We start from the raw sequence: 24,120 nt of genomic DNA, 5'->3' as shown, positions 1-24,120 counted from the left end.
TGCCTGAGAACACCAGCCCCCAGCTGTCTACTTTAGCAAGGCTGGTTGTCAAAAATGGGGGGGACCCCACACCATTTTTTTAAATTATTTATTTAAAATAATTAAAAAAACAGCGTGGGGACCCCTCTATTCTTGATAACTATCCTTGTTGAAGCCGACAGCTGAGAGTTGCAGCCCCCAGCTGTGAGTTTTGCCTGGCTGGGTAGCAAAAATACAGGGGAAAACAGGCTGTTTTTTTATTATTATTTATTTACAGTGCAGGAGCGACTAATGAAAACTCCCATCCGCCTCTTTTGTTCTCACGGTAATTAGCGGCAGCAGGTGTTGGATGATGGGAGCAGTAGTCCCATCAGCTGACACCAGTCACCGGAGGTAAACTTTATACCTCCGAACACAGCTGAGCGCGCACGCTGTCTTGACAGCTTGGGAACCACAGTTCTCTGACCGGCAAAGATGATTTCACCTCTGATCAGAAGCGGTGTTTGCTGTGCTGCCATGCACATGACAGTGCAACGAACAACCGGTGTTCGGGCAGCCGAACCCGAACAGTAACACGGACTTCCTGGTGAAGTCCATGTTCGTTGTCCTTGCCCGAACAGCAGGTGTTCGGTATGGATGGCGAATTTTACTGTTCGGGTTCGCCCATCTCTAATCATGACACACACACATTGCACACTGGCAATAGGCAAGCAGCTTGGTGAGAAGGCAACAACTGTTGGCACAATTATTAGAAATTGGAAGAAATACAATTGGAAGAAATACAAATCCTCGGTCTGGAGATCCATGCAAGATCTCGCCTCATGGGGTAAGGATGATTCTGAGAAAGGACAGGAATCAGCCAGAACTACATGGGAGGACCTGGTCAATGACCTGAAGAGAGCTGGGACAACAGTCTCAAACATTACCATTAGTAACACACTACGCAGTTATGGATTAAAATCCTGCAGAGCACGCATGGTCCCCTTGGTAACAGCAGCAAATGTCCATGCCCATTTGAAGTTCGCCAATAACCATCTGGATGATCCAGAGGAGGCACAGGACAAGGTCATGTGGTCAGATGAGACCAAAATAGAACTTTTGGTATTAACTCCACTTGCATATTTTGAGGAACAAAGATGAGTACAACCCCAAAAACACCGTCCCAACCATGAAGCATGGTGGAGAAACATCATACTTTAGGAGTGCTATTCTGCAAATGGGACACAACGACTGCACCGTATTGAAGGATGAATGGATGGGGTCATGTATCGCGAGATTTTGGTTAACAACCTCCTTCCCTCAGTAAGAGCATTGAAGACGGGTAATGACTGGGGTCTTCCAGCATGACAATGACCTGAAACACACAGCCAGGGCAACTAAGGAGTGGCTCCGTAAGAAGTATTTCTAGGTCCTGGAGTGCTCTTGCCAGTCTCCACACCTGAACCCAATAGAAAAGCTTTGGAGGGAGCTGAAACTCAATGCTGCCCAGCGTCAGTTCCAAAACCTGAAAGATCTAGAGACGATCTGTATGGAGGAGTGGGCGAAAATCCCTGCTGCAGTGTGTGCAAACCTGGTCAAGAACTACTGGAAACGTCGGACTTCTGTTATTGCAAATAAAGTTTTCTGTACCAAATATTAAGTTCTGTTTTTCTATTGTATCAAATACTTATGTCATGCAATAAAATGCAAATTAATTATGCAAAAGTCATACAGAGATTATGTCTCTCACAGTTGAAGTGTACCTACGATAAAAATTACAGACCTCTCCATGCCTTTGTAGGTGGGAAAACTTGCAAAATCAGCAGTGCATCAAATACCGTACTTATTTTCCCCACTGTATATATACACACTGCACATACACATATACATAGAAACACACTGCACATACACATGTATATACACACTCACAGATACATATACAGTCATATGTAAAAGTTTGGGCACCCCTATTAATGTTAACCTTTATTCTTTATAACAATTTTGGTTTTTGCAACAGCTATTTCAGTTTCATATATCTAATAACTGATGGACTCAGTTATATTTCTGGATTCAAATGAGGTTTATTGTACTAACAGAAAATGTGCAATCTGCATTTAAACAAAATTTGACCGGTGCAAAAGTATGGGCACCCTTATCATTTTCTTGATTTGAACACTCCTAACTACTTTTTACTGACTTCCTGAAGCACTAAATTGGTTTTGTAACCTCATTCAGCTTTGAACTTCATAGCCAGGTGTATCAAATCATGAGAAAAGGTATTTAAGGTGGCCACTTGCAAGTAGTTCTCCTATTTGATTCTCCTATGAAGAGTGGCATCATGGGCTCCTCAAAACAACTCTCAAATGATCTGAAAGCAAAGATTATTCAACATAGCCTTTCAGGGGAAGGATACAAAAAGTTGTCTCAGAGATTTAACCTGTCAGTTTCCACTGTGAGGAACATATTAAGGAAATGGAAGAACACAGGTACAGTTCTTCTTAAGCCCAGAAGTGGCAGGCCAAGAAAAATATCAGAAAGGCAGAGAAGAAGAATGGTGAGAACAGTCAAGGACAAGCCTCAGACCACCTCCAAAGACCTGCAGCATCATCTTGCTGCAGATGGTGTCACTGTGCATCGGTCAACAATACAGCGCACTTTGCACAAGGAGAAGCTGTATGGGAGAGTGATGCGAGAGAAGCAGTTTCTGCAAGCACGCCACAAACAGAGTCGCCTGAGGTATGCAAAAGCACATTGGGACAAGCCAGTTACATTTTGGAAGAAGGTCCTGTGGACTGATGAAACAAAGATTGAGTTGTTTGGTCATACAAAAAGGCGTTATGCATGCGCTGTATTGTTGACCGATGCACAGTGACACCATCTGCAGTAAGATGATGCTGCAGGTCTTTGGAGGTGGTCTGTGGATTGTCCTTGACTGTTCTCACCATTCTTCTTCTCTGCCTTTTGGATATTTTTCTTGGCCTGCCACTTCTGGGCTTAACAAGAACTGTACCTGTGTTCTTCCATTTCCTTACTATATTCCTCACAGTGGAAACTGACAGGTTAAATCTCTGAGACAACTTTTTGTATCCTTCCCCTGAAAAGCTATGTTGAATAATCTTTGTTTTCAGATCATTTGAGAGTTGTTTTGAGGAGCCCATGATGCCACTCTTCATAGGAGAATCAAATAGGAGAACTACTTGCAAGTGGCCACTTTAAAAACCTTTTCTCATGATTTGATACACCTGGCTATGAAGTTCAAAGCTCAATGAGGTTACAAAACCAATTTAGTTCTTCAGGAAGTCAGTAAAAAGTAGTTAGGAGTGTTCAAATCAAGAAAATGATAAGGGTGCCCATACTTTTGCACCGGTCAAATTTTGTTTAAATGCAGATTGCACATTTTCTGTTAGCACAATAAACCTCATTTGAATCCAGAAATATAACCGAGTCCATCAGTTATTAGATATATGAAACTGAAATACCTGTTGCAAAAACCAAAATTGTTATAAAGAAAAAAGGTTAACATTAATAGGGGTGCCCAAACTTTTACATATGACTGTAAATACACACACACACTGCACATACACATGTATATACACATAGATACACGTGTATATTAACGCACATACACATGCATATAAATACACACACAGACTGCACATATACATGTATATGCACACACTGCACATACACTCGTATACACACATGTATATACACACAAAGACACGGAACAAACACATGTATATACACACACTCACAGACACATGGCACATACACATGTACATACACACAGCACATACAGTACATACCAGCCTGTCTCCTCCTCAGTTCCTCCAGTTCCACGCAGTTAAAGTGAATCTGTCTCCCCATTTTTTGACTATCAGCTGCCGGCATCGCCATCAGGGGCTTATCTACAGCATTCTGTAATGCTGTAGATAACCCCAACGTAACCTGAAAGATAAGAAAAATGAGTTATATTATACTGAACCAGGGGCGGTCCGGGTCCGGTTTTGGTCCGATAGGTAGAGTTGAGCGACTTTGGTTGGATCGGGTTTCATGAAACAAAATTTGTTTCAGATGAAACTGGTCCGACTAGGGCAAAAAAAGTCGGAGTTTCGTCCAAAACTGCAAGTCAATGGGGAATAAAAGTCGGCATTGAGTGGATGAATGTCATCCGCTCAATGCCGACTTTTATTCCCCATTGACTTGCATTGGGGTTGGGTTTCGGACGAAACTCCAACTTTTTTTGCCCTAGTCGGACCAGTTTCATCTGAAACAAATTTTGTTTCATGAAACCCGATCCGACCAAAGTCGCTCAACTCTACCGATGGGTGTAGCGGTCCGGTGCCTCCCATCTTCTAACGGTGATGTCCTCTTCTTTGCTTCCCATTGTGGCTCCTGTGTAGGCGCACTCTGCTCTGCCCTGTTAAGGGCAGAGCAGAGTACTGTAGTGCGCAGGCGCCGAACCAGGTCAGAGAGGTCCGGCGCCTGCGCACTGCAATACTTTACTCTGCCCTCAACAGGGCAGAGCAGTGCGCCTGTGCCGGAGCCACGACAGGAAGCAAAGAAGAGGACGTCACCGCTACAAGATGGGAGGCACCGGACCGTGACACCCATCGGACCAAGACCGGACTGCCCCCCCGGTGAGTGTAATATAACTCATTTTTCTTCTCTTTCAGGTTACATCGGGGGCTTATCTACAGCATTACAAAATGCTGTAGATAAGCTCCTGATGGCAGTGCCGGCAGCTGATAGTCGAAAAATGGGGTGACAGATTCCCTTTAATGAACCTTTGGTGAGAGCATGTTCACATGACCGTGATGTCACCAAAGGTCCTTAAGCAGTCTTAACCTCGGCATAAACAAGCTGGGGGCCCCTAAAAGAGTGGGGACCCTGGGAAATTGCCCAGCTTTTCTCCCTCTTCCCTAATGCTTGCCCCGACTGTAACTAGGGCTTATTTTTGGAGTAGGGCTTATATTTCAAGCATACTCCAAAAATCCTGTAAAATCTATTTTTTTCGGGGTAGTTTTTATTTTCGAGGAAACACTGTAATTGCAGGGCTAGTCACAGGTGTACATGAGCTTTCAGGTGATCCTACTCTTTACTTGCAAACATAAAGCAGGTTAATCCAGATCACCATGGGCTTCCCAAACCCTGGCATCTGCCCAAGATTGCCGAGTGATCATGTCAGCTGTGGACTGACACTTCTGCCCCTTGCATTTTGTACCGATTACAAAATAGTTGGAGGATTTGGCAGGAAAGACAATATCCCTCTGAAGCTGATTTTCTTTACGAGTCAGCCCCATAACTTTATACCATATACAGACATTATGACCTATATGTCTAATGTCTAGGTTAATATGAAAGCTCTTTCACCGCAATTTCGAATATCACTGGAGAAGAGGGAAAAAAAACAAAAACTTGTGCACTGTCTGCAATGAAAGTAACAGCTGTTCCTGCAATCGTTGGCAGAGGATCACGTACTAGATGTAAAATCTGCAATTATAAATTAGGAACCTAAGGCTGCGAAAAAATTAGATGTAATCCGAATGTAGTCAGATATCCTATTTGATTAGCATTTCAGGGTAATTGAGTAATGAGCGTGAGCGCTGTTTTATTGCTCCTTTAAATAGGAGCATTGTAACTCATTCTTGGCTGTGAAATTACTAACAGACACAAGACTAATCTAATCCAGGGATGGATTCAGCTGAAGGGTCAAGAAGGCAAAAGAGAAAATCGGCGAACTGCGAGCAGTGCACAGAATGAGGCTTCAATCTACAGCAATAGTATAATATTATGCGAAAATGACACATACAATACATAGTAAAGATTTTACACATGATGGTGGTGAACTCCATACGAGCCATGGTGTAGTCAACCAATCCTGTAGCTGAATAAAAATTATTTTTCATAGGGATAAACAAAGTTGTTGGACAAGTGAGCAGAAACCAAGCTCACGTGGCCTCCCCCTCCTGGGAGGATGACATAATTGGTTATCTGTCCATTGTTGACAATGGAGAAGATACCTTCTTGCTGCACTGACCACATATTAGTCTAGCCTGATGAAGAAACCTGAGTAGTCTCGAAAGCTTGCAATGTGTTACCATCTTTTCAGTTAGCCATTAAAAGGAATCAGCCACTGAGGACTCTCAATTCTGAATATTCGTCTACACTGACCACGATAATCTCTGACTGGAACAAACAGGGAAATGCAACATCAAACGGACGGTAACCTTGAGGTTGATATGAGGCCTTACACCTAGTCTAAGGTTTAGACGGCAATCAGCAGATGAAGAAAGTGGTCACAGACATGGCCAAGGGTCAAACACTTGTCATCCTTAGGGACAGACAAATCAGCCAGTCAACAGGGAAGGGCTCAAGCTTCATCAAAGTCTTCGGGAAATGGCCAAGGTGGTCCTTTGACCTTGTGCTCTTCTTACCTTTTTCCACATGATAGTGTCTTGTTGGTGGCAACCGAACATCGGGAACCAGTAGATAATCGGAAGATCAGTAATCATGCTAAAGATCAGATGGCAGCCTTATGAGATCAGTGATGTGGCCAGAGGTTACACAGTTGTCATTCCGAGATATAGACAAAGAAGTCAACTGGGCATTGCTCAAGCTTCATTGAACTCTTCAGAAGATGGCCAAGGTGGCCCTCTGTCCTTTTCTTCTTCTTACTTTATTTCTCGGGTGGGATAGTGTTCAACTGGGCAGTGCTCAAGCTTCATCGAACTCTTCAGAAGATGGCCAAGGTGAGCCTCTGCCCTTTTCTTCTTACTTTATTTCTCGGGTGGGATAGTGTCTTGGCTGTGGCACTTGCACTGCAGGATCCAGCAGATATACGCAAGAACAGAGACCAATGAGATCAGTGATGTGGCCGGAGGTTACACAGTCATCATTCCGAGATATAGACAAAGCAGTTAACTGGGCAGTGGTCAAGATCAATTGGAAGATGACAGAAGTAGACACTTTTTAACTTAATTATTTTGGACACTTTCTGATTGGTGGCAGGTCGATTACAGAAACAGCAGATAAACACATGGTCAGAGATCATGGTAATTATAAGATTGCAGCCATCGAAGGAGCAGATGAGGAATAAGGTCAATGCCAGAGCCAAACATAAGGATAGTCGTCATTCTGATGAGTAGACAAATCAATCAGTCAATATTAGTGATGAGAGAAGGTGCTCGGATAAGGTGTTATCCGAGTGAATTCGGCATGCTCGAATAATATGTTCAAGTCCCCACATCTGCATGTCCCACGGCTGTTTGACAGCTGCAACACATGCAGGGATTGCCTAACCAACAGGCAGTCCTGTTTTTGGAAAATGGCAGAGGTGGTCCTCTTCACTTGGCTGTCAATGGAGCAGGTTATATCTTACTTTGTACACCTTGCATGCAATTATATAACTGTCCGCATATGATCTCACATTCCCAACAAATTCTTATTCCACCTCTGACCATATTTGTTATTTATTAAGCTTTCCTTATATAGCGCCATCATGCTCCGCAGCGCTTTACATTCATTATCATCGCTGTCCCCATTGGGGGCTCACAATCTAGATTCACTATCAGTATGTCTTTGGAGTCTGGTAGGAAACCGGAGAACCTGGTGGAAACCCAAGCAAACAAGAGGAGAACATACAAACTCCTTGCAGATGTTGTCCTTGGTGAACTCAGGAGCCCAGCGCTGCAAAACAACAGTGCTAACCACTGAGCCACCATGCTGCCCCAGGCATAAAGGTCAAGTACACATAAAATAGTGAGCAAACTACAAGTACTGCTTATGATCAAATGTCCATGTTAGTAAAAAAAAGAAATAGTCACGAGGGAACTGTAAGCATGAAAACTTTCAGACAAAAGACTAACAATGCCATAAAAAGTGTCGCCAAATAACTAAGCAACAGCCTTTAAATCACACTAATTGACACACACACAATTAACAGGGGATAAATTCTATATTTTCTAGGATGTCAGTATAATTGCGAATATATTATAGCAATTTCCGTTAATTATTTACTTCTGGGCGATTAATCTAATACGGTGTCCGAAGGAAAACGGGGTTCCCAGCTTGGAAATTTGTGTCTAAATATTACACCATCAGTTATACATCGAATTCTAAGCAGAAATATAAAAAGTTTATTAAGTGTCAAAGTCTTTATACAAAATGCCATAAAAAGGCATATCATATAAAATAAAGTCAATCTCTAGAATAGTTATAATCAATGTTTTTTATCAAATGGATCACATTCCGTTCATTTCAAAATGTTTTTTTTTTTTTTTCTTTTATTTGCGCCCAGGCAATTCCGTGAAAAATGTGCCAACTTCGATATATCAAAATGGTTGACATGTAGAACAAAAAGAGCAAAGCCTCATACAGAAGTCTGTTTTGGGGAACGGGAATTGAATATGAGAAAAAAATATATATTATTTTTGGTACTGGATGCAATTTTCATGATAAAAAAAAGAGGTGGGTTTGTCCATCGCGATCCAAATAAATTAGAACTTTATATCAAACATTGAAAATTCATAGAAGAGTGGTGAAAGGAAACTGATCATCAACGTGTTTCAAATGCTTCCTTAATCACTTTGGATCGAGCTGGACAAGCCCACCTCCTTTTTTTGAAAATTTTTTTAGTCGACACTGACTAGTAGTGATGAGCGAGCATGCTTGGACACGGTGCTATCCGCCATGCTCGTGTCCTAATCGAGTGTCTTCGGTCGGTGTGCTTGAAAAAAAGCTTGAGTCGCCGCACCTGCATGTCTCGCGGCTGTTCAACAGACACACAACACATGCAGGGATTGCCCAACAAACAAGCAATACCGGCATGTGTTGTGGCTGTCAAACAGCCACCAGACATTGACCTGCGACGACTTTCGGAGTATGCCGACAATACTCGATTAGGACACGAGCGTGTTCAGATAACACCATATCCGAGCTCACTCGCTCATCACTACAGAAGCAACAGCTTCTGCTGCCGTCTCTGCAAAATCCTAAGTTGGAAACATAGGCGAGCTGGTGATTTCGTTTTTCACGTTTATCCAATTTTCACCCATTTTTGGTAAGTGAGTTTGTTTTTACTGGTAATGTGGCATTCGTCTATCTCATATGCACAAAAAAATAAACAAATAAAAAGCTCCAAGCTTCTCCTACCCATTAAAAAAGCAAAAAAGACAGCACTTAGATGCCATCCGTGTCCTGTCTGTTTTTATCATGGACCCATTGATTTGAATGGGCAAGTTTGATCCATGACTTGGATCAACAACAAACATGCCACCGGTTTTTGTGAACATTTCATCAAGACCAGCGATGTATACGGCCGGTATTGTGGAAGGTCGTGGTGGAGTGTGAGGTTCCTGATTTATTAAGAATTTCTGTTGAGTAGGGTGCGCCTCACTACAAATCTTACTCCAGTCCCTGCTGGGCCAGGATTTATGATGCAGGGAACGCAGACGCTAGTCATGAATTTGACAAGCGGTGGTCGCCATGCCCCAGGCTCCACCTACTTTGTTGGACCTGGGTGAAAATGCTGTGAAAAAGCCAAAAGTAGCTACATTTTAGCACAGCCTTGACTTGGGGCAAAAATCTGTGACTCTTCAAAGCTAGACTGGCAGAATTCTGTTGTAAAAGCTTTGATGAATTGGGCCACCGGTCTACACACATTACACTCGAAGGTATAATATACTATGGACCAATATATTCAGCTTTAGACATAACATGGGTAAGAATAACAATTTCTAAAATATTTAAAGTGATGGTCTTTACAACTGTATCTACTGTAGAAAGTAGATTTCCCAAATTTTCGTCAACTAAAAATTTTCGTCAACTAAAAATTTTTCAAATTGCGTAAAACAGAAATTTAACATATCGATACAAATTAAGTTAAGAACCAGAACTGGAGAATTCAAAATAATGTCAGTAGTCAGATCTAGCATAGAAGGAAAATCTGCTTTGTTCTTAGGCAATTTGGTCAACGAGTAACCACCTACGACAATGTCTACATCTAGCTTGGATGGTTGGAAAATGTACGTGAACATTGATGTGGAAAGTGATTTCAATCCAACGCCGCACAGGGCAGAAAATGTTATAACCAGATATTCTCAGTACTGTAGCCTCAGGCTTTGGGTTCCGTAACTTCAAACTTCACACGTGGTAAAAGGGGTTAGATCTTAAAAATGTATATTTCTAAAGAAAACGATAGACAAAAATAGAAAAATTACAATTCCGGGCCTTGAAAAAAAATTACCGTACATGACCAAGAACCACTTGTTTTCAGCAAGGATTTATCTCTGTAGGAGACTCCGACAACTTTTTTGGAACATGGACTCTGGGGGGTTGGAATTTCCAAGATTTTTCCATTGTTTGTACAAATTTGGGAGGAAATGTTCTTTATCTTTGTTAATTAAAGAAAATAAATCAACCGAATTCGAGTGAAGAAAACACCTATTTGTACAAGAGATTCTCCCAGACGGTAAAGCACCTAACAAAACAATGTCTGTTATTCCCATTGTTTTCTCAGTTAGAAAAATGAGGCACAAACAAAAAAAAAAAAGTCATCATCTATCATCAGGGCCTGACAAATAGACTGTTGCCTGCTTCTCATTAAGCCAAAAGGTACAGGGATTTTCAAGTACTTAATCATCTGGAAACTATCCTGGAGGATAAGGATACATTACTCCTGTGAAATGAAGCAACAAGTGTACCTATAGGGAGAGAAACATCTTCCAGAGCCAGGTTTTGGGGAGGATTTTTGGCCCAATTTCTTAAATTCCTCGAGGCGATTATCTGATTTTTTTTTTCTTTTCTCGAACAACGACGCAATTTTTATTTAAAAAATGTCCAAAAGGCCCAAATTTGGAATTCACTGCCATATCGACATGTTTTTTTTTTTCGTGATAGTGCCTAAAGAAGGTCTGTAAGGTATGAATTATGGGACCAATAGGATATAGCATATACATGGTGGGGATAGGGGCTGTAACAAATTATGCTTTAGCACCTTATAACTTTTATTTTAAAAGTGATCTCTAGTGATCTCTGACACCCAATCTCCTCCAGTAAAAAAAAAAATGAAGAATTAAACACCATTGTTCAAAAAAAACCAAAAAAACAAAACCTATTTCTGCATGGAAAACAAACAGCGTACAGATCATATGCCTGAATTAGTCGATCAAGAAGCTTTCAAGAAGTAAGACCACCCAGCTTTGGAGAGGTAGTCCAATGATTGAAGATTATACAGGTCATATTGGGGGTGGGGAGGGGGTAACAGAATTTTTTTCATATGTATTTGTTATCCAAAATTGAGAGTTGCTACTAAAGAGAGAAGTGGAAAGAGTGGAGGTCCGAAACGTGAGACTCTCATGGAACAAAGTGATATGGAGTACCCTTCTGGGGTGCAGTTCAGCAATGCGGTCTAAAGCCCCCCATACACATTAGACAGCTTGTAAAGTTGTAATTGTAAAGTGCTGCGGAATATGTTGGCGCTATATAAATACAAATATTCTAATAATTATAGCGGTCGGCTGATTGTTTGCCTGGCAGCTATCTATCCTGACCCTCCAATAGTCTCCTGTGCTCTCTATGAGAGACATCATCTGTCAACGGCCCTCAAATCAATTGGCATCAGGCTCAGACTGGCCCACCGGGAGAACAGGTGAATCCCCCGGTGGGCCCCTTTGCAGAAGTCACTTACCCCCCTGCAGTAGTTGAATAGTCGCGCCCCTCAGAGCCAATGTTACTAGTGGGCCCTTGAAACCCCCAGTCCTACACTGGTTGGCATCAATGGTTTTGGCAGATGTAATGAATTGTCAAGTTTTTTTAAGCAAATGTCTCCACTATTTCAAAGAAGAAAATATTTTGTACACTCTATACTTTTCTTGGACAGCTTTCATGCCTTTCGAAACACCAAGATTCTTGGGTGAGTCTTCTCCTCCCATCTTTCTGATCATTACTGCCTTCCTCAGCTTAGGGACCTGACAAAGAGATCCAATTGCATAATCCCTTTGGCCCCGATGAGGAGTCATTTCACTGTAGGAATTTCTCCTAATAAAAATGTAGTCGGAGATTTTATAGTCAGCGGTAAGAATAACATGGACACTTAGTGGCTTGGGGGGGAGTTTCAGAGTTTGCTTTTCTCTTTTAGGCCCCACTCGAATGACACTCTAAACTGTATGGAGAAAATAAATCAGGGTCCTATCTGTACTTTGAGGGGCTGGTTTAGACTCAATCCCAAGAGATGGTGCTCAGTTGCTCAAATCTTTGGTATCAGTTTCACCCAAAATGATAAAAGCTGAAAAACAGCTGTGCAAAAAAAAATGGAAAAGAGTTGTCAAGGCTAGCATGGACAATTAAAACAGCACGACAAAAAAAAAAAAATATATATATCCTACAGACAACTTTTGAGGGCACTTTTGAAAATCATGCACAATGCCAATCAGCAGCATCTAAAGCCAGCAGTGAGGGTGATCAATAAGTGGAACAGGCTGCCACGAGAAGTGGTGAGTTCTCCTTCAATGGAAGTCTTCACACAGAGGCTGGACAGACATCTGTCTGGGATGATTTAGTGAATCCTGCATTGAGCAGGGGGATGGACCAGATGACCCTGGAGGTCCCTTCCAACTCTACCATTCTATGATTCTTTGATATTATAATTTATAAAAAATGGAATGTAATGGGCCCACAGGACCGGGATATAAAATTACAGTTTTACAAATCCTTAATGTGGCCCCATGTGGAAAATGTGCCACAGCTCAAAGAAAGGATATCCTAGGAGGGAAGACACAGAAAATATTGGGAAGCTTTCTCCCTCCACCACTGAGGAGTATAGCTGGACCATATCTGCCCTGAACACTTTTTATTGGTCTAATCCCAGGAACGTAAAAGGGTAGGCCTTAAACCAAAGGCGATTTTCAGATTAAATATTTATCTATGTAATTTAATAATCTAGTCTCTTTTCTAATATACTGCAAATAATAATTCTCTAAGGCTAAGTTCACATTAACTGTTTTTGCAGGGTTTTTTTTAATGCAAATTTTCATCTGCGTTTTACAGTACCAGCAAAGTCTATGAGATTTCAGAAATGCACACAGCTCAGTTTTTTTGTCATCAAGATTTTGTGTTTTGCATGTTATTTTGCACAATGGAGCATGTCACCTTCAGCGTTTTTACAGCTTTTTTTCAGCGTGTTTCACCCACTGGAATTATTGCATGGTGAAAAAAACGCAAGAAAAACGCAGGAAAAAAGCTGAACTTTCCCTAATGTTCCCACTCTATTCTGACTTCCGTTGTGTTTTTTTTTTCTGATGACATTTCATTTGAGAATCTTCAGTGCAGTCTAGGACACTCACTCAAACAAGACATGATCAGGGGTCTGGCGCTGCGGTCATTGCTGCCACTGCTGTCCTCACCCTGAAAGAAAGTGTCATCAGTGACATGTGTTTCAGGGGCTGGGCATCCGACGCATGCTCAGTGTGCTCTCTCTGCTCTATATTCACTTGGATGGGCACTGACGATGCACTCCATTGCCGTCTCTACAGTAGTGAGGAGCCAGCAACTGAGCGCATTGAGAAGGAAAGAATGCGGCACGTAGGGAGAACAGAGCACTAAAATAATGTCCGTTTCAGGAAGCTGGTCTCTGTTCTCCCCGCTTTCATGGTCTCTCTTTTTTAATGCACGCTGACAGTGCACTCTTTTGTCAGCTCTGCTCTGTTTCTATTTCGAAAACTTGGCAAAAAAAAAAACTCTGCCTAACCCAAGTATATTTGCAATAAATTTGATCCCTGAAACTCCTTTTCCTCCTATAGCTTGTACAATGGCTGCTTACAGACAGATCTAAAAAAAAAGACCACTGTTCTTGTTACATCTTTTTGAGAAGGCCTTCAATACTATCGAATTAAGAGGTCTTCTGGGTAGAATGTAGAGTAGGACACTTCTGTGTAGAAGCAGGAAAGTGGCAACTTATACTATACACGGAGAACCATAATTGTCATATCCATGTAGATGGATGAACCAACCCTCATGGATCATTAGCTGAGACCAGGGCTTAAAAACTGGAAACCCTTATATATTTAGTAGTGTTCACTGTTTCCATTGAGCGGGATGAACCCCTGATTCAGTTCTTCAGACCCTCCACAGTCTTTCGACAAGTCGCTGAGCAAGAAAATAGTTAACATTGCAAAAGTGTTCGCCCAGTCCCTGTGTGAACTTCGTAAGCATGTGGGACCAACATTTCTATAACCCATAAATTGGAAAGGTGGTCACCCATGCTTATTACCGTTCCATTCAGATAGGGCACTAGTTCTTGTGGTCCATGGGGGTATCAGCGTTCATACATCCCTTACCTTGTGGAGAGGTGGTAAGTTGCATTTTTGGAACAAACCATTTAAATAAAAAATATATAATTCTTATAACCACCACCTTCTAGAAATGTAGTAGACATGTATCATTGTCGAGTCAGCCATCTCCACTTTCTAATCACTTGGCTAATGGATATTAAATGAGTCAAGCAATCGTAGTCGTAGTACCTGCTGTCCCCCAGGGGAAGACCACCCAATCAATCAGAGGGATCAAGCTTCAAAAGTGGTCAGTGTCGAAATAATGGAAGGTTTGTTACAATCCAATGGAGGATCAATCAAAAGGCTCATAACGTTCCCATTCTCAGCAGCAGACAATGGTGGCTTTGTCCACATATGGAATCCTAATGATCTGTATTGAGGGCCGCTAGACACTAAATGTATAGAGAGCGGCTTTCCTTTGTCCCCGTGTCATACAAACAGAGGCTGGGGAATGGGACAAGTGTCTGCCGCCTTGGACGATAATTCACGCTCTATGAATCGCTGCTCTGTGCCGAAGGAACTTTCCCCTGAAAATATTAACGTTAACGGAGGCTCATTTGTAGGATGTATAATATTAATGTGTGTTTTAGGACTGTAAAAACAAGGCGTCTGTGAGCAAAGTCTTAGAGAGGAGAAAGCCGGGTGAGATGCCACCTCCAGAGGTCATCTGCAGTTGGGGGGAGTCCCAGACAAAGCTGGTTTTACGAGCAAACGGGCCATTGTGATGGAAGACAGAAACGTCCCAAGTTAAATTTGCTTTAGAGCTTGTAGGGTTCAGTATGGGCCCCAGAGGCCTTTTTATTGACATGTTTTCCTTTCTGCTGGGCATCAACCATGGCGACCATCTGCCAAGTCAAATACCTTATCCACATTTTATCCCAAGCTTTCCATTAAACGATTTGTTTGTTTTTTTCCAAGGGGGCAAATAATTTAACATGTATCTCTATTAAAAAAAAAAAAAAAAAAGAACATTTTGGTGGAAACTCTACCCTCTCAAAGAAAACATGGACCCTATAAAAAAAAGTCACTGTATCAAAGATTGACGTTGCCCTCTAGGGTCTCCTGAAAAATATTGTCTGAAAGATTTGGGAGTAACGATTAGGGTGTAAGAGGATGTATTGGTTTCTGGCATATTTGGCAGTTTCTAAATAGCTTTGCGAAAGGTTCCCGAGTGTGGCACGCAAAGTGAGCACCATTTCCAGGCAACGCAAGTTTGCACCCCCGGGTGTGGGTTTGAATGCCAGGGCTTAGTCTGAAGCATTTTAACTCAACACCCAGGAAACATCATGAAAGCATTGGTTTCTAAGAGATTCCAAGCAGTGCCTGGCAGATTTGGCAACTTTTCTGGGAGTCCAGGACACCTCCCCTAATTTTCAGGAGCCTCCAGAATATGTCAGAGAATTGGCAAATATGATTAAAAGGGGTTTACATATGAGCAGCCATACTGGGACCCAAGTGTCTGAAGGTGTTCAGAAGCCCCTCTCAGAAGCCACATAAGAAGACAATAGTATTATAAATGGCTCATGGTAGCGGGGGCCTGTTTTGTATTACGGCTCAGGATCTTTAGGCTATGGTTCTATGTTGTGAGTTCATTTTCCCCTTCACCATTGAGGTCTGATGAACTCCCTCTTCTGGTGAAGGAAGGTAGTGAGGCTGATTACCAAGCACCTGGGTATGATGATGATGACTGGGTGACAGGAATTGCTGACTGGATATAAGGCAGCCGACGCCCTTCTGCCTTGCTGGTGATCTCTCTGAGGGATTCTAGGATTCCAGTCTGATTCCTGCTCCTCAAAACCTAAGTTTTCTGCACTGCTTTTTGCATTTGTGTTTTGCTTTGCCTTGTTTTTCTGAATTTCTGCCATTCCCTGCTGGGGTGAGTTGAATTCCTTTTTGCTCTGTCTTCAGAAAATACCTGAGTGCTAATATAGTCTTTTTGAAGCCTAGCGTCTTCAGGGCCTTTTTCCCTATCAGCCTGTTGGCCCTTGTTTTGGTAGGGTTTTTGGCGGATTGCAGACAGCAGCTTTCCTATCCTGTCCTATTTAGTTAGCTTGGGCCCCATCATTTGCTCAGCCTATCTTTCTATCTGTGTGTGTTTTTTCATCTTGCTTCACCATCATTATATGTTGGGGGCTGCCTATTGCTTTGGGGTCTGCTCTGGGGCAGTTTAGATTTCCCTTTCTGTCTTTAGGCTATGTAGTTCTCCGGCTGTGATCGAGGGGTCTAGGGCACCGTAGGAACCCCCCACGGCTACTGCTAGTTGTTGATAGGTTCAGGGGTCTGCAATCCGATAGCTGCCAACTTCTCTGGTTTTCTGGACTTAGCTAGTATTTCTGTTTTTGCTTCCTACGGTGACTCATTCATAACAGTTCTAGTATCTGAGTGGTCTAAATAGTCCAAATGGCCCCTCTGAGTGCTAATGAGAAGATAACTGGGTGTGTCCGTAGTGATGATCACTTTATGGTGGTTCAACCTATCTGAGAATGAATGGGTGGCAGCGCTAAACTGTTTTTCCTGCAGGTACCTGAAGCACGTCTCCATCCAAGTGAATAGGACCAGCTGCAGTTCCCAGACAGCCAGCTGGCCGGAGTACCTCTACGCAGGGAAAACTTAAAGGGTGTTTTCTAATTGAAAGATAAATTCAGCAGTGGGCAGCCAGGGGTGTAAAACAATTAAAAAAAAAAATGCATACTTGCCTCCGCATTCAGCTGCCCGCTCCAGTGCTGCTGCACCGTTGGTCTCTGCTGACCCCGGAATCGTGATGTCACTGACCACCAGTGGCTTGACCAAAGGCTGCTAATTGGCTGCTTCTGACCCCTGCAGCCAATCAACAGCTGCAGACGTCATTGGTTGTTGGTGACGTCACCACACTCCGAGCCCAGCAGAGACCGCTGAAGTTGTGGGACGAAGACCCAGGGCAAGTATGAATTATTTTTTTTTAGTTCTGACCCTTGGGCTGCCCACTGCTTTATTTACCTTTTTACCAGAGATCCCCTTTAAACCAGAAATACATATCAGATGGCTGTAAGACGAATTCTCAAGCGGCAGACGGCAACCTCTTCAGACTACCTGTTTTCTATGTAAGTTCTTAGTGTGTATTGGGTTCTTTAAAAAGGGAGGAACCACTAACATAGGTCTGCACAGGACCTGTGTACCCAAAACGGTACAAGATTGTTTTTTATGTTTTTAGGTTTCATTTTAAATGGAGCATAAGTATACACACCTTTAGCATTTAACACAATTTAGGAGTTGTAGTCTCTGGTTATTGCACAGAACGGGTCACGTAAACCCAAAAAGCCCTTTTAGCAGTGGGAGACGTAGCAGAACAGCAAGAAACAACGTCCTGAATGTTTCCCCCGACTCCTGCCCGGCTTCCTGCTCAGGATTGATGGATGAGGCTTCCTGGCGCTGGCATGCCAAGACCAATTAGCCATGTCAAACCACAAAATGCAGCCACTGGGACCCCCATTCATTGTTACAAGGAGAGGGACCTTAACAACGTCCAGACTCACATGGTCTCCTATTGGAAAAGGTGTCATTTGTGTGATTTATGGCTGCAGTAATGGCATTGACCTGTGGGCTCACATCCAAATTCATCTCCATCGTGAGAGCGAATAGAAGGAAGAACACAAGGAAAAAAGGACTCGAAAATCGATTGTAAGCTCTCCTGGATAATGAATGGCTAAGTCTGACCATGAGAAATTGTCACAACACACATACAACTGTGCCCCTATATAAAAGACATATGGCAGCAGGGGCATGTGCTATGGGGATCTGCAGCAGCCGAGGTATTTATTATGAGGTTCTACAGAAGCCGAGATGTGTATTATGAGGTTCTGCAGCAGCTGAGGTGTATTAAAAGGTTCTGTAGCAGATGAGGTGTATTATGAGGTTCTGCAGCAGCTGAGGTGTATTATGAGGTTCTGCAGCAGCTGAGGTGTATTATAAGGTTCTGCAGCAGCTGAGGTGTATTATGAGGTTCTGCAGCAGCTGAGGTGTATTATGAGGTTCTGCAGCAGCTGAGGTGTATTATAAGGTTCTGCAGCAGCTGAGGTGTATTATGAGGTTCTGCAGCAGCTGAGGTGTATTATGAGGTTCTGCAGCAGCTGAGGTGTATTATGAGGTTCTGCAGCAGCTGAGGTGTATTATGAGGTTCTGCAGCAGCTGAGGTGTAGTGTGAGGTTCTGCAGCAGCTGAGGTGTATTATGAGGTTCTGCAGCAGCTGAGGTGTATTAAAAGGTTCTGTAGCAGCTGAGGTATATTATGAGGTTCTGCAGCAGCTGAGGTGTATTATGAGGTTCTGCAGCAGCTGAGGTGTATTAAAAGGTTCTGTAGCAGCTGAGGTGTATTATGAGGTTCTGCAGCAGCTGAGTTGTATTATGAGGTTCTGCAGCAGCTGAGGTGTATTAAAAGGTTCTGTAGCAGCTGAGGTGTATTATGAGGTTCTGCAGCAGCTGAGGTGTAGTATGTGGTTCTGCAGCAGCTGAGGGGTATTATGAGGTTCTGCAGCAGCTAAGGTGTATTAAAAGGTTCTGTAGCAGCTGAGGTGTATTATGAGGTTCTGCAGCAGCTGAATAATATTATGAGGTTCTACAGCAGCTGAGGTGTGCTATGAGGTTCTGCAGCAGCTGAAGAACATTATGAGGTATTATGATGACTTCTGGTATAAACAGAGGCCACACAGGCTTTTATATGTCCCATTTCTCCCTTTTCCCCTTCCGTCATGTGCAGGACCCTCGGCCATGAGCACATACAGGACACAGAAGAATAATCCTAGAGCACTTTCCTCTTTTTACCCTCAGGAAGAGGAGCCCCCACGTCTGATAAGAGACTTGTAAAGCAGGAAACAGATGCAGATGGCGGAGAGAAAGGAGTCTTCATGTCATATTTGGACACCATTGTTACACATAGGTCATGACAAGACTGAATGCCGCGCTCAGTACTCGGCTGCCGCACTCGTTTCCTGCCAATTACATATTTTCAGGATCTTTTGACCTCACACGAACTACAGTGGGAGCGGGGTGGGTGTACAGTATCAATAAAGTGGCCACAGATTAGTGATTGGCAGCAGATCCATCTTTCAAATACAGCCCAGGTTATAAGGTGGATGCAAATCCCGCGCAGAATGGATGGACGAGAAGGGATGCGCCCTTTGACACAACATATGTGCAGTCAATAGAATGAATTGAATGTGGGAACCCAGAACACGACTTCTGCTTTTTTACACATGGTGTTATGTTTGCATCAAGAATTTGTTGAAATTTCATTGAATCTATTCTTCCCTCTGCCTGTGAAATATTCCCCATGCCATTGGCGGCAACACAACCCAAAAACATGATTAATCCTCGCCTATGCTTAATGATTGGCAAGATGTTCTATTCCTGAAATTCTGTGCCCTTTTTTCCCTACACATACCTTTGATCATTGTGGCCAAATAGATCTATTGTAACCTCATCGGTCCACAACACTTGTTTCCAGAAAGCATCATGCTTGTTTAAGATGTTATTTTGCATATTTATGACGCTGAATTTTATGGTGAGGATGCAGGAGAGGTTTTCTTCTGATGACTCTTCCATGAATGTCTTATTTGCGCAGGTGTCTCTGAACAATGTACCACAACTCCAGACACTGTTAAATTTTTCTGAGGGTCTTTTGCAGTCAAGCAGGGGTTCTGATTTGCCTCTCTAGCAATCCTATGATTGCATGTTGCATTTTGTTCCGGTCACCGCAGCGTCAAAACGACGCATGAGGATGCATCCGCATACATCCGCATGGCCTGCGTACCCAATGTTAAAGATAGGTACATAGGCCGCATGCAGACGTAGGCAGAGCTGAATGGAAGAGGTGCAGCAGTGGGTGGAGCTTCAAGGAGGAACTACGCAGCCCTCCGCAGCTCTAACATCCGCAAATCTGAACCTAGCCTTAGAGAGAAGTAGAGAAAAAGAGAGAGGGGTTAGGGACGAACAAAGAGAAAGGTAGAGATACGAGTTCAGAAAAAGTAAGACGGGGCAGTAAGAGAGTAGAGAAACAAGAGGTGAGAGTAATGAAGAGCGAGAAAGACAGAGATTGAGGTTAAGGGGGAGTAGAAGGGGCAGTAAAAGAGAAGTAGAGAAACAGAGAGGAGGAGAGAGTGATGAAGAGAGAGAAAGGCAGAGATAGGGGTTAAGATGGAGTACGAAGGGGGCAGTAATGGAGAAGTAGAGCAACAGAGACGCGGTGGGAGCGATGATCAGAGAGAAAGGCAGAGATAAAGGTTGAGATGAAGTTAGAAGGGGCAGTAAGGCCGGGATCACACATGCAAGGAATACGGCCGAGTCTCGCATGTTAATACCCGGCACTGCCGCCGGCACTCGGACCGGAGCTTGCGGCCGCATAGCAATACATGGAGCCGCACGCTCCGCTCCTGAGTGCCGGGTATTAACATGCGAGACTCGGCCGTATTCCTCGCATGTGTGATCCCGGCCTAAGGGAGATATAGCGACAGGTTTGGACTGGCCCACCAGAGAATCCTCCAGTGGGCCCTGGCTTCTTCTTCAGGAGCGTTCATAGTGCAAACCTTGCAGCTGCTATAGGGCTCTTGAGTGGGCCCAATGTTCTTCAGTCTGACAATGTATAGCGAGACGGGAAGAGAGGAATAGACAGATGCGCAGAAAGGACTGTAAGCTGAGGAATAGAAAGAAGAAAGGATCAGTAAAAGTGTCTAAGAGAGATATAGAAATATAGGGAGAATGATGAAAGAAGAAGAGAGAGCAAGAGAGTAAAAGTAAAAAAAAAAGTGATAGTAGACAGGAGAGAAGAACAGTGAAATAGAAAGAGGTAGGAGACAAAAAGCAAATAAAAAGATATTCCTACGTAATGGACTTTTTTTTTTTCTTTTGGATGCCTTCATTTATACTTTTCTATTTCTCATCAGAAAGAAACATCTGTTATATTGTTGTGCGTGAAATATTCCTGAGAGACGAGCTGAACACAGCAGAGAGCAGCGGCCAAAGACTAGAACGTCCTGTAACACCAGCACTGTTCCTGACTACACCGGCTAGAAAGGGGATGAGCTATTTCTTTCCACTATAGTATACATTTATTTATTAATGCTTTCCCTGTGGGGGGCGCTGCAGGGAAACTGAAGACTGTTTCTTAGCCCTGTGGTTCTATCTAGGATCCTCCTTTCAAGAGAATTTTTTTTTTTTGTGCTTTTCAGATGTTTTGCGTCGATTTATCAATTGCCATTTTTGTAAAGTCAAGACATTTTAGTGTGAATTGCAACATTTTGGTGAAAGACAGAAATAAAGAGCGTTTTCAATTTTGCCCAAAATTCCTGAACCACGTAGAATTTTGCAGAAAAGTCAGCAAATGCCACAAAAAAAATGAATCTTTTTACATGATTGGACACAAAAAAAAAAAATATATATATACATAAAAAAATGGCGCCCATTTGACTATAACATTCACATTTCTTTTTTATAATCTAACACTGCTTGCAGTCTATGCATGGCCCCAAGATCCTATACAGAAGAGTCACGTAAGAGACATATACTATTCTGCATGCCAAATAAACATTAAGGAAAAAGAAAAAAAAAACGTTAAAAACAAGTTCTTTTCTTACCTGGTTGGCCATGTAAATTGTCAGTAATCCTCTCCTAAAACAGAATCGCAAAGTTAAGGTTTCGAAAATGCATTTTTGAAATTCTGACAACTTTATTGTAAACCCTCCCACCCCCCCAAAAAATTCATTTTATCACAATTTGCAAAAATTCTACAAATTTTACAAACAACGGCATAATCTGGATATTCAGTGTAGAGTCCAGCCATGACATTACCACGTTTGTTTTTAATCATCCAGTAATATACTAGCTAAGGCTACTTTAACACTTGCTTTTTTTTGCAGCTCGTTTTTCCCGCAAAAAAACGCATACAAACGCATACAATTGCTGCGTTTTTTTCAAGCATTTTTATGCGCATGCATGAAAAAAACACAGCGTTTTTATGCGTTTTTACCGCGTTTGCGTTTTTTCCAACATTAGTTGGCCACTCACACTAACCCAAACCATGACTTTACTAACCCTAACCCTAAACCAAACCCTACCCTAACCCTTAACCAAACCATACTAACCCTAACCCTGACCCAAACCCCTAACCCTAAACCCCCTTAACTAACCCTAACTCTAACCCAATCCCCTAATTTCCATTGTCAAACCAATGGTCAAAAAAAAAACGCATGTGCAAAAAAACGCATACATGAGCATGCCAATGCGCACATATGCGCACCCATAGACTTATAATGGGTGTCTTGCTGTAAAAAACGCATTGCGCGCGCATGCGTTTTTTTGAGGCAAGTCGGACGCCCAAAAAATGCAACAGGATGCATTTTGTGCGCCCGAGTGCACACCACAAAAAAACGCATGCGCGTAAAAACGCATACAAACGCATGTGTATGCGCACATAAGCGCATCCCATGCAAAATACAGCGCAAAAAAACGCAAGTGTGAAACCAGCCTAAAAGCACATCAATTAAATAACCTTAAAGGGCTTGTCCACCTTTTGACACTATATTTTTCTTACTTCACTGCGCACCTTTGGAGGTAGAAATCATTTTTGTAACTGGGCTTCGTTAAAAAAAAAATTGGCACCGTTTGGCTTTTACAGGCTCTTTGTTTCCCTACACTTTCTACTTTGATCTGGTCTCTGGTCAGACATCAGCACCGGAGGTCAAAAGACTCAAAAGAGTTAAAAACTACCTGTCAGGTCATCGTAAGGAGCTCACTGACAGATTCACAGCTAACTCATTGTGCAGCCAGCAATAAACAATGCAACATAAAGGCTATAGGAGGCAAACGGTACAAAAAGTTTAATTAAACCCAATTGCAAAAATGATATTTAGCCCCAAATACATGCATTTAAGTAAAAAAAAAAAAGAAAGGGTCCCGCCATGGGCGGACAACTCTGCTCCATAGGACAAGTGCTAATCTGATTATTGAGGGTCTGATCGCTGAGACCCTCATCAATTCAGGGTTGCACTTTCAATGCCACTGCTCCATTTTAACGGGACTTTTCACAGCCCCATTCTCAGGATCATTGGGGGTCTCCATGGCCGGACCTCAGCGATCAGAAAGATGTGTAGAAGGGAAAACTTGTCCCGTCAAAAATAACCCTTTAAATCCTTGTACGCTTCCTATTTGCAGTTATCCCACAACCAAAGTCTCTGGCCGCCCCTCTATCCAGTGTAGAGCCCATTCCCACCAAGACATAGCATCATGGTCCCCCTTTAATAAACTTGTCTTTGTTGCCACTAGCAACCAATCAGAGCTCAGCTTACATTTTTACAGAGGAGCTTAATTAAAGCCGATATCGAATTTTCGACAGACAGGTCTCTGTCTATATAAAAAATATAAAAATTGTGCTCTGGCATTTCACACAAAAGTAAAGGCTGTTGTAGATATACAGCTGCCATTCAGGCTTCACTAGACGCTGTAGGCCTCACTTCTCAAAACTGTCCATAGCAACCAATCAGAGCACAGCTTTCATTGTACTAGAGCAGTTTAAGAATTGAAAGCTCAGTTCTGATTGGTTGCTATGGGCATTAAAGACAGTCTTACTATTAAGACAGCTGAATGAGGCCCACAGATCTGTAGGGAGGAAAGTGGAATGTGCCACCATTTATTTATCAGATTTTATCAGTAGGAACCCCCTACCGATTGTGCAAAGCCAGCTTTGAGTGGAGCGCAAGTCTGCCATCATCTGACTATACTTTAGTACTAATCAAGGTCTCCCATGAACGCCAGCCAAGGGCGCACCATCATGACAGGCACGGGGGTCTTCATTAGACCCCCAGCTG

General features: G+C 42.7%; 1 protein-coding gene across 2 annotated transcripts in view; it reads right to left on the bottom strand.

Annotated features, from left to right (window-relative positions):
• TMEM135 (transmembrane protein 135) overlaps positions 1-24,120 on the bottom strand; it is a 443,538-nt gene that overhangs the window by 281,348 nt on the left and 138,070 nt on the right. The window contains exon 4 of one of the 2 annotated variants that reach the window (XM_073569250.1): positions 21,892-21,925. The exons of the other annotated variant lie outside the window; for it this stretch is intronic. Coding sequence (XP_073425351.1) covers positions 21,892-21,925 — 34 coding nt within the window. The remainder of the gene's footprint in view (positions 1-21,891; positions 21,926-24,120) is intronic. 2 annotated transcript variants of the gene reach the window in all.

This window comes from Dendrobates tinctorius, unplaced genomic scaffold (assembly GCF_039654945.1).
Source record: "Dendrobates tinctorius isolate UK_male_01 unplaced genomic scaffold, ASM3965494v1 ptg000023l, whole genome shotgun sequence".
In the NCBI taxonomy this organism is placed as follows: domain Eukaryota; kingdom Metazoa; phylum Chordata; class Amphibia; order Anura; family Dendrobatidae; genus Dendrobates; species Dendrobates tinctorius.
Note: the sequence above shows the minus strand (reverse complement) of the source record. Positions and strands in the feature narration are given on the sequence as shown.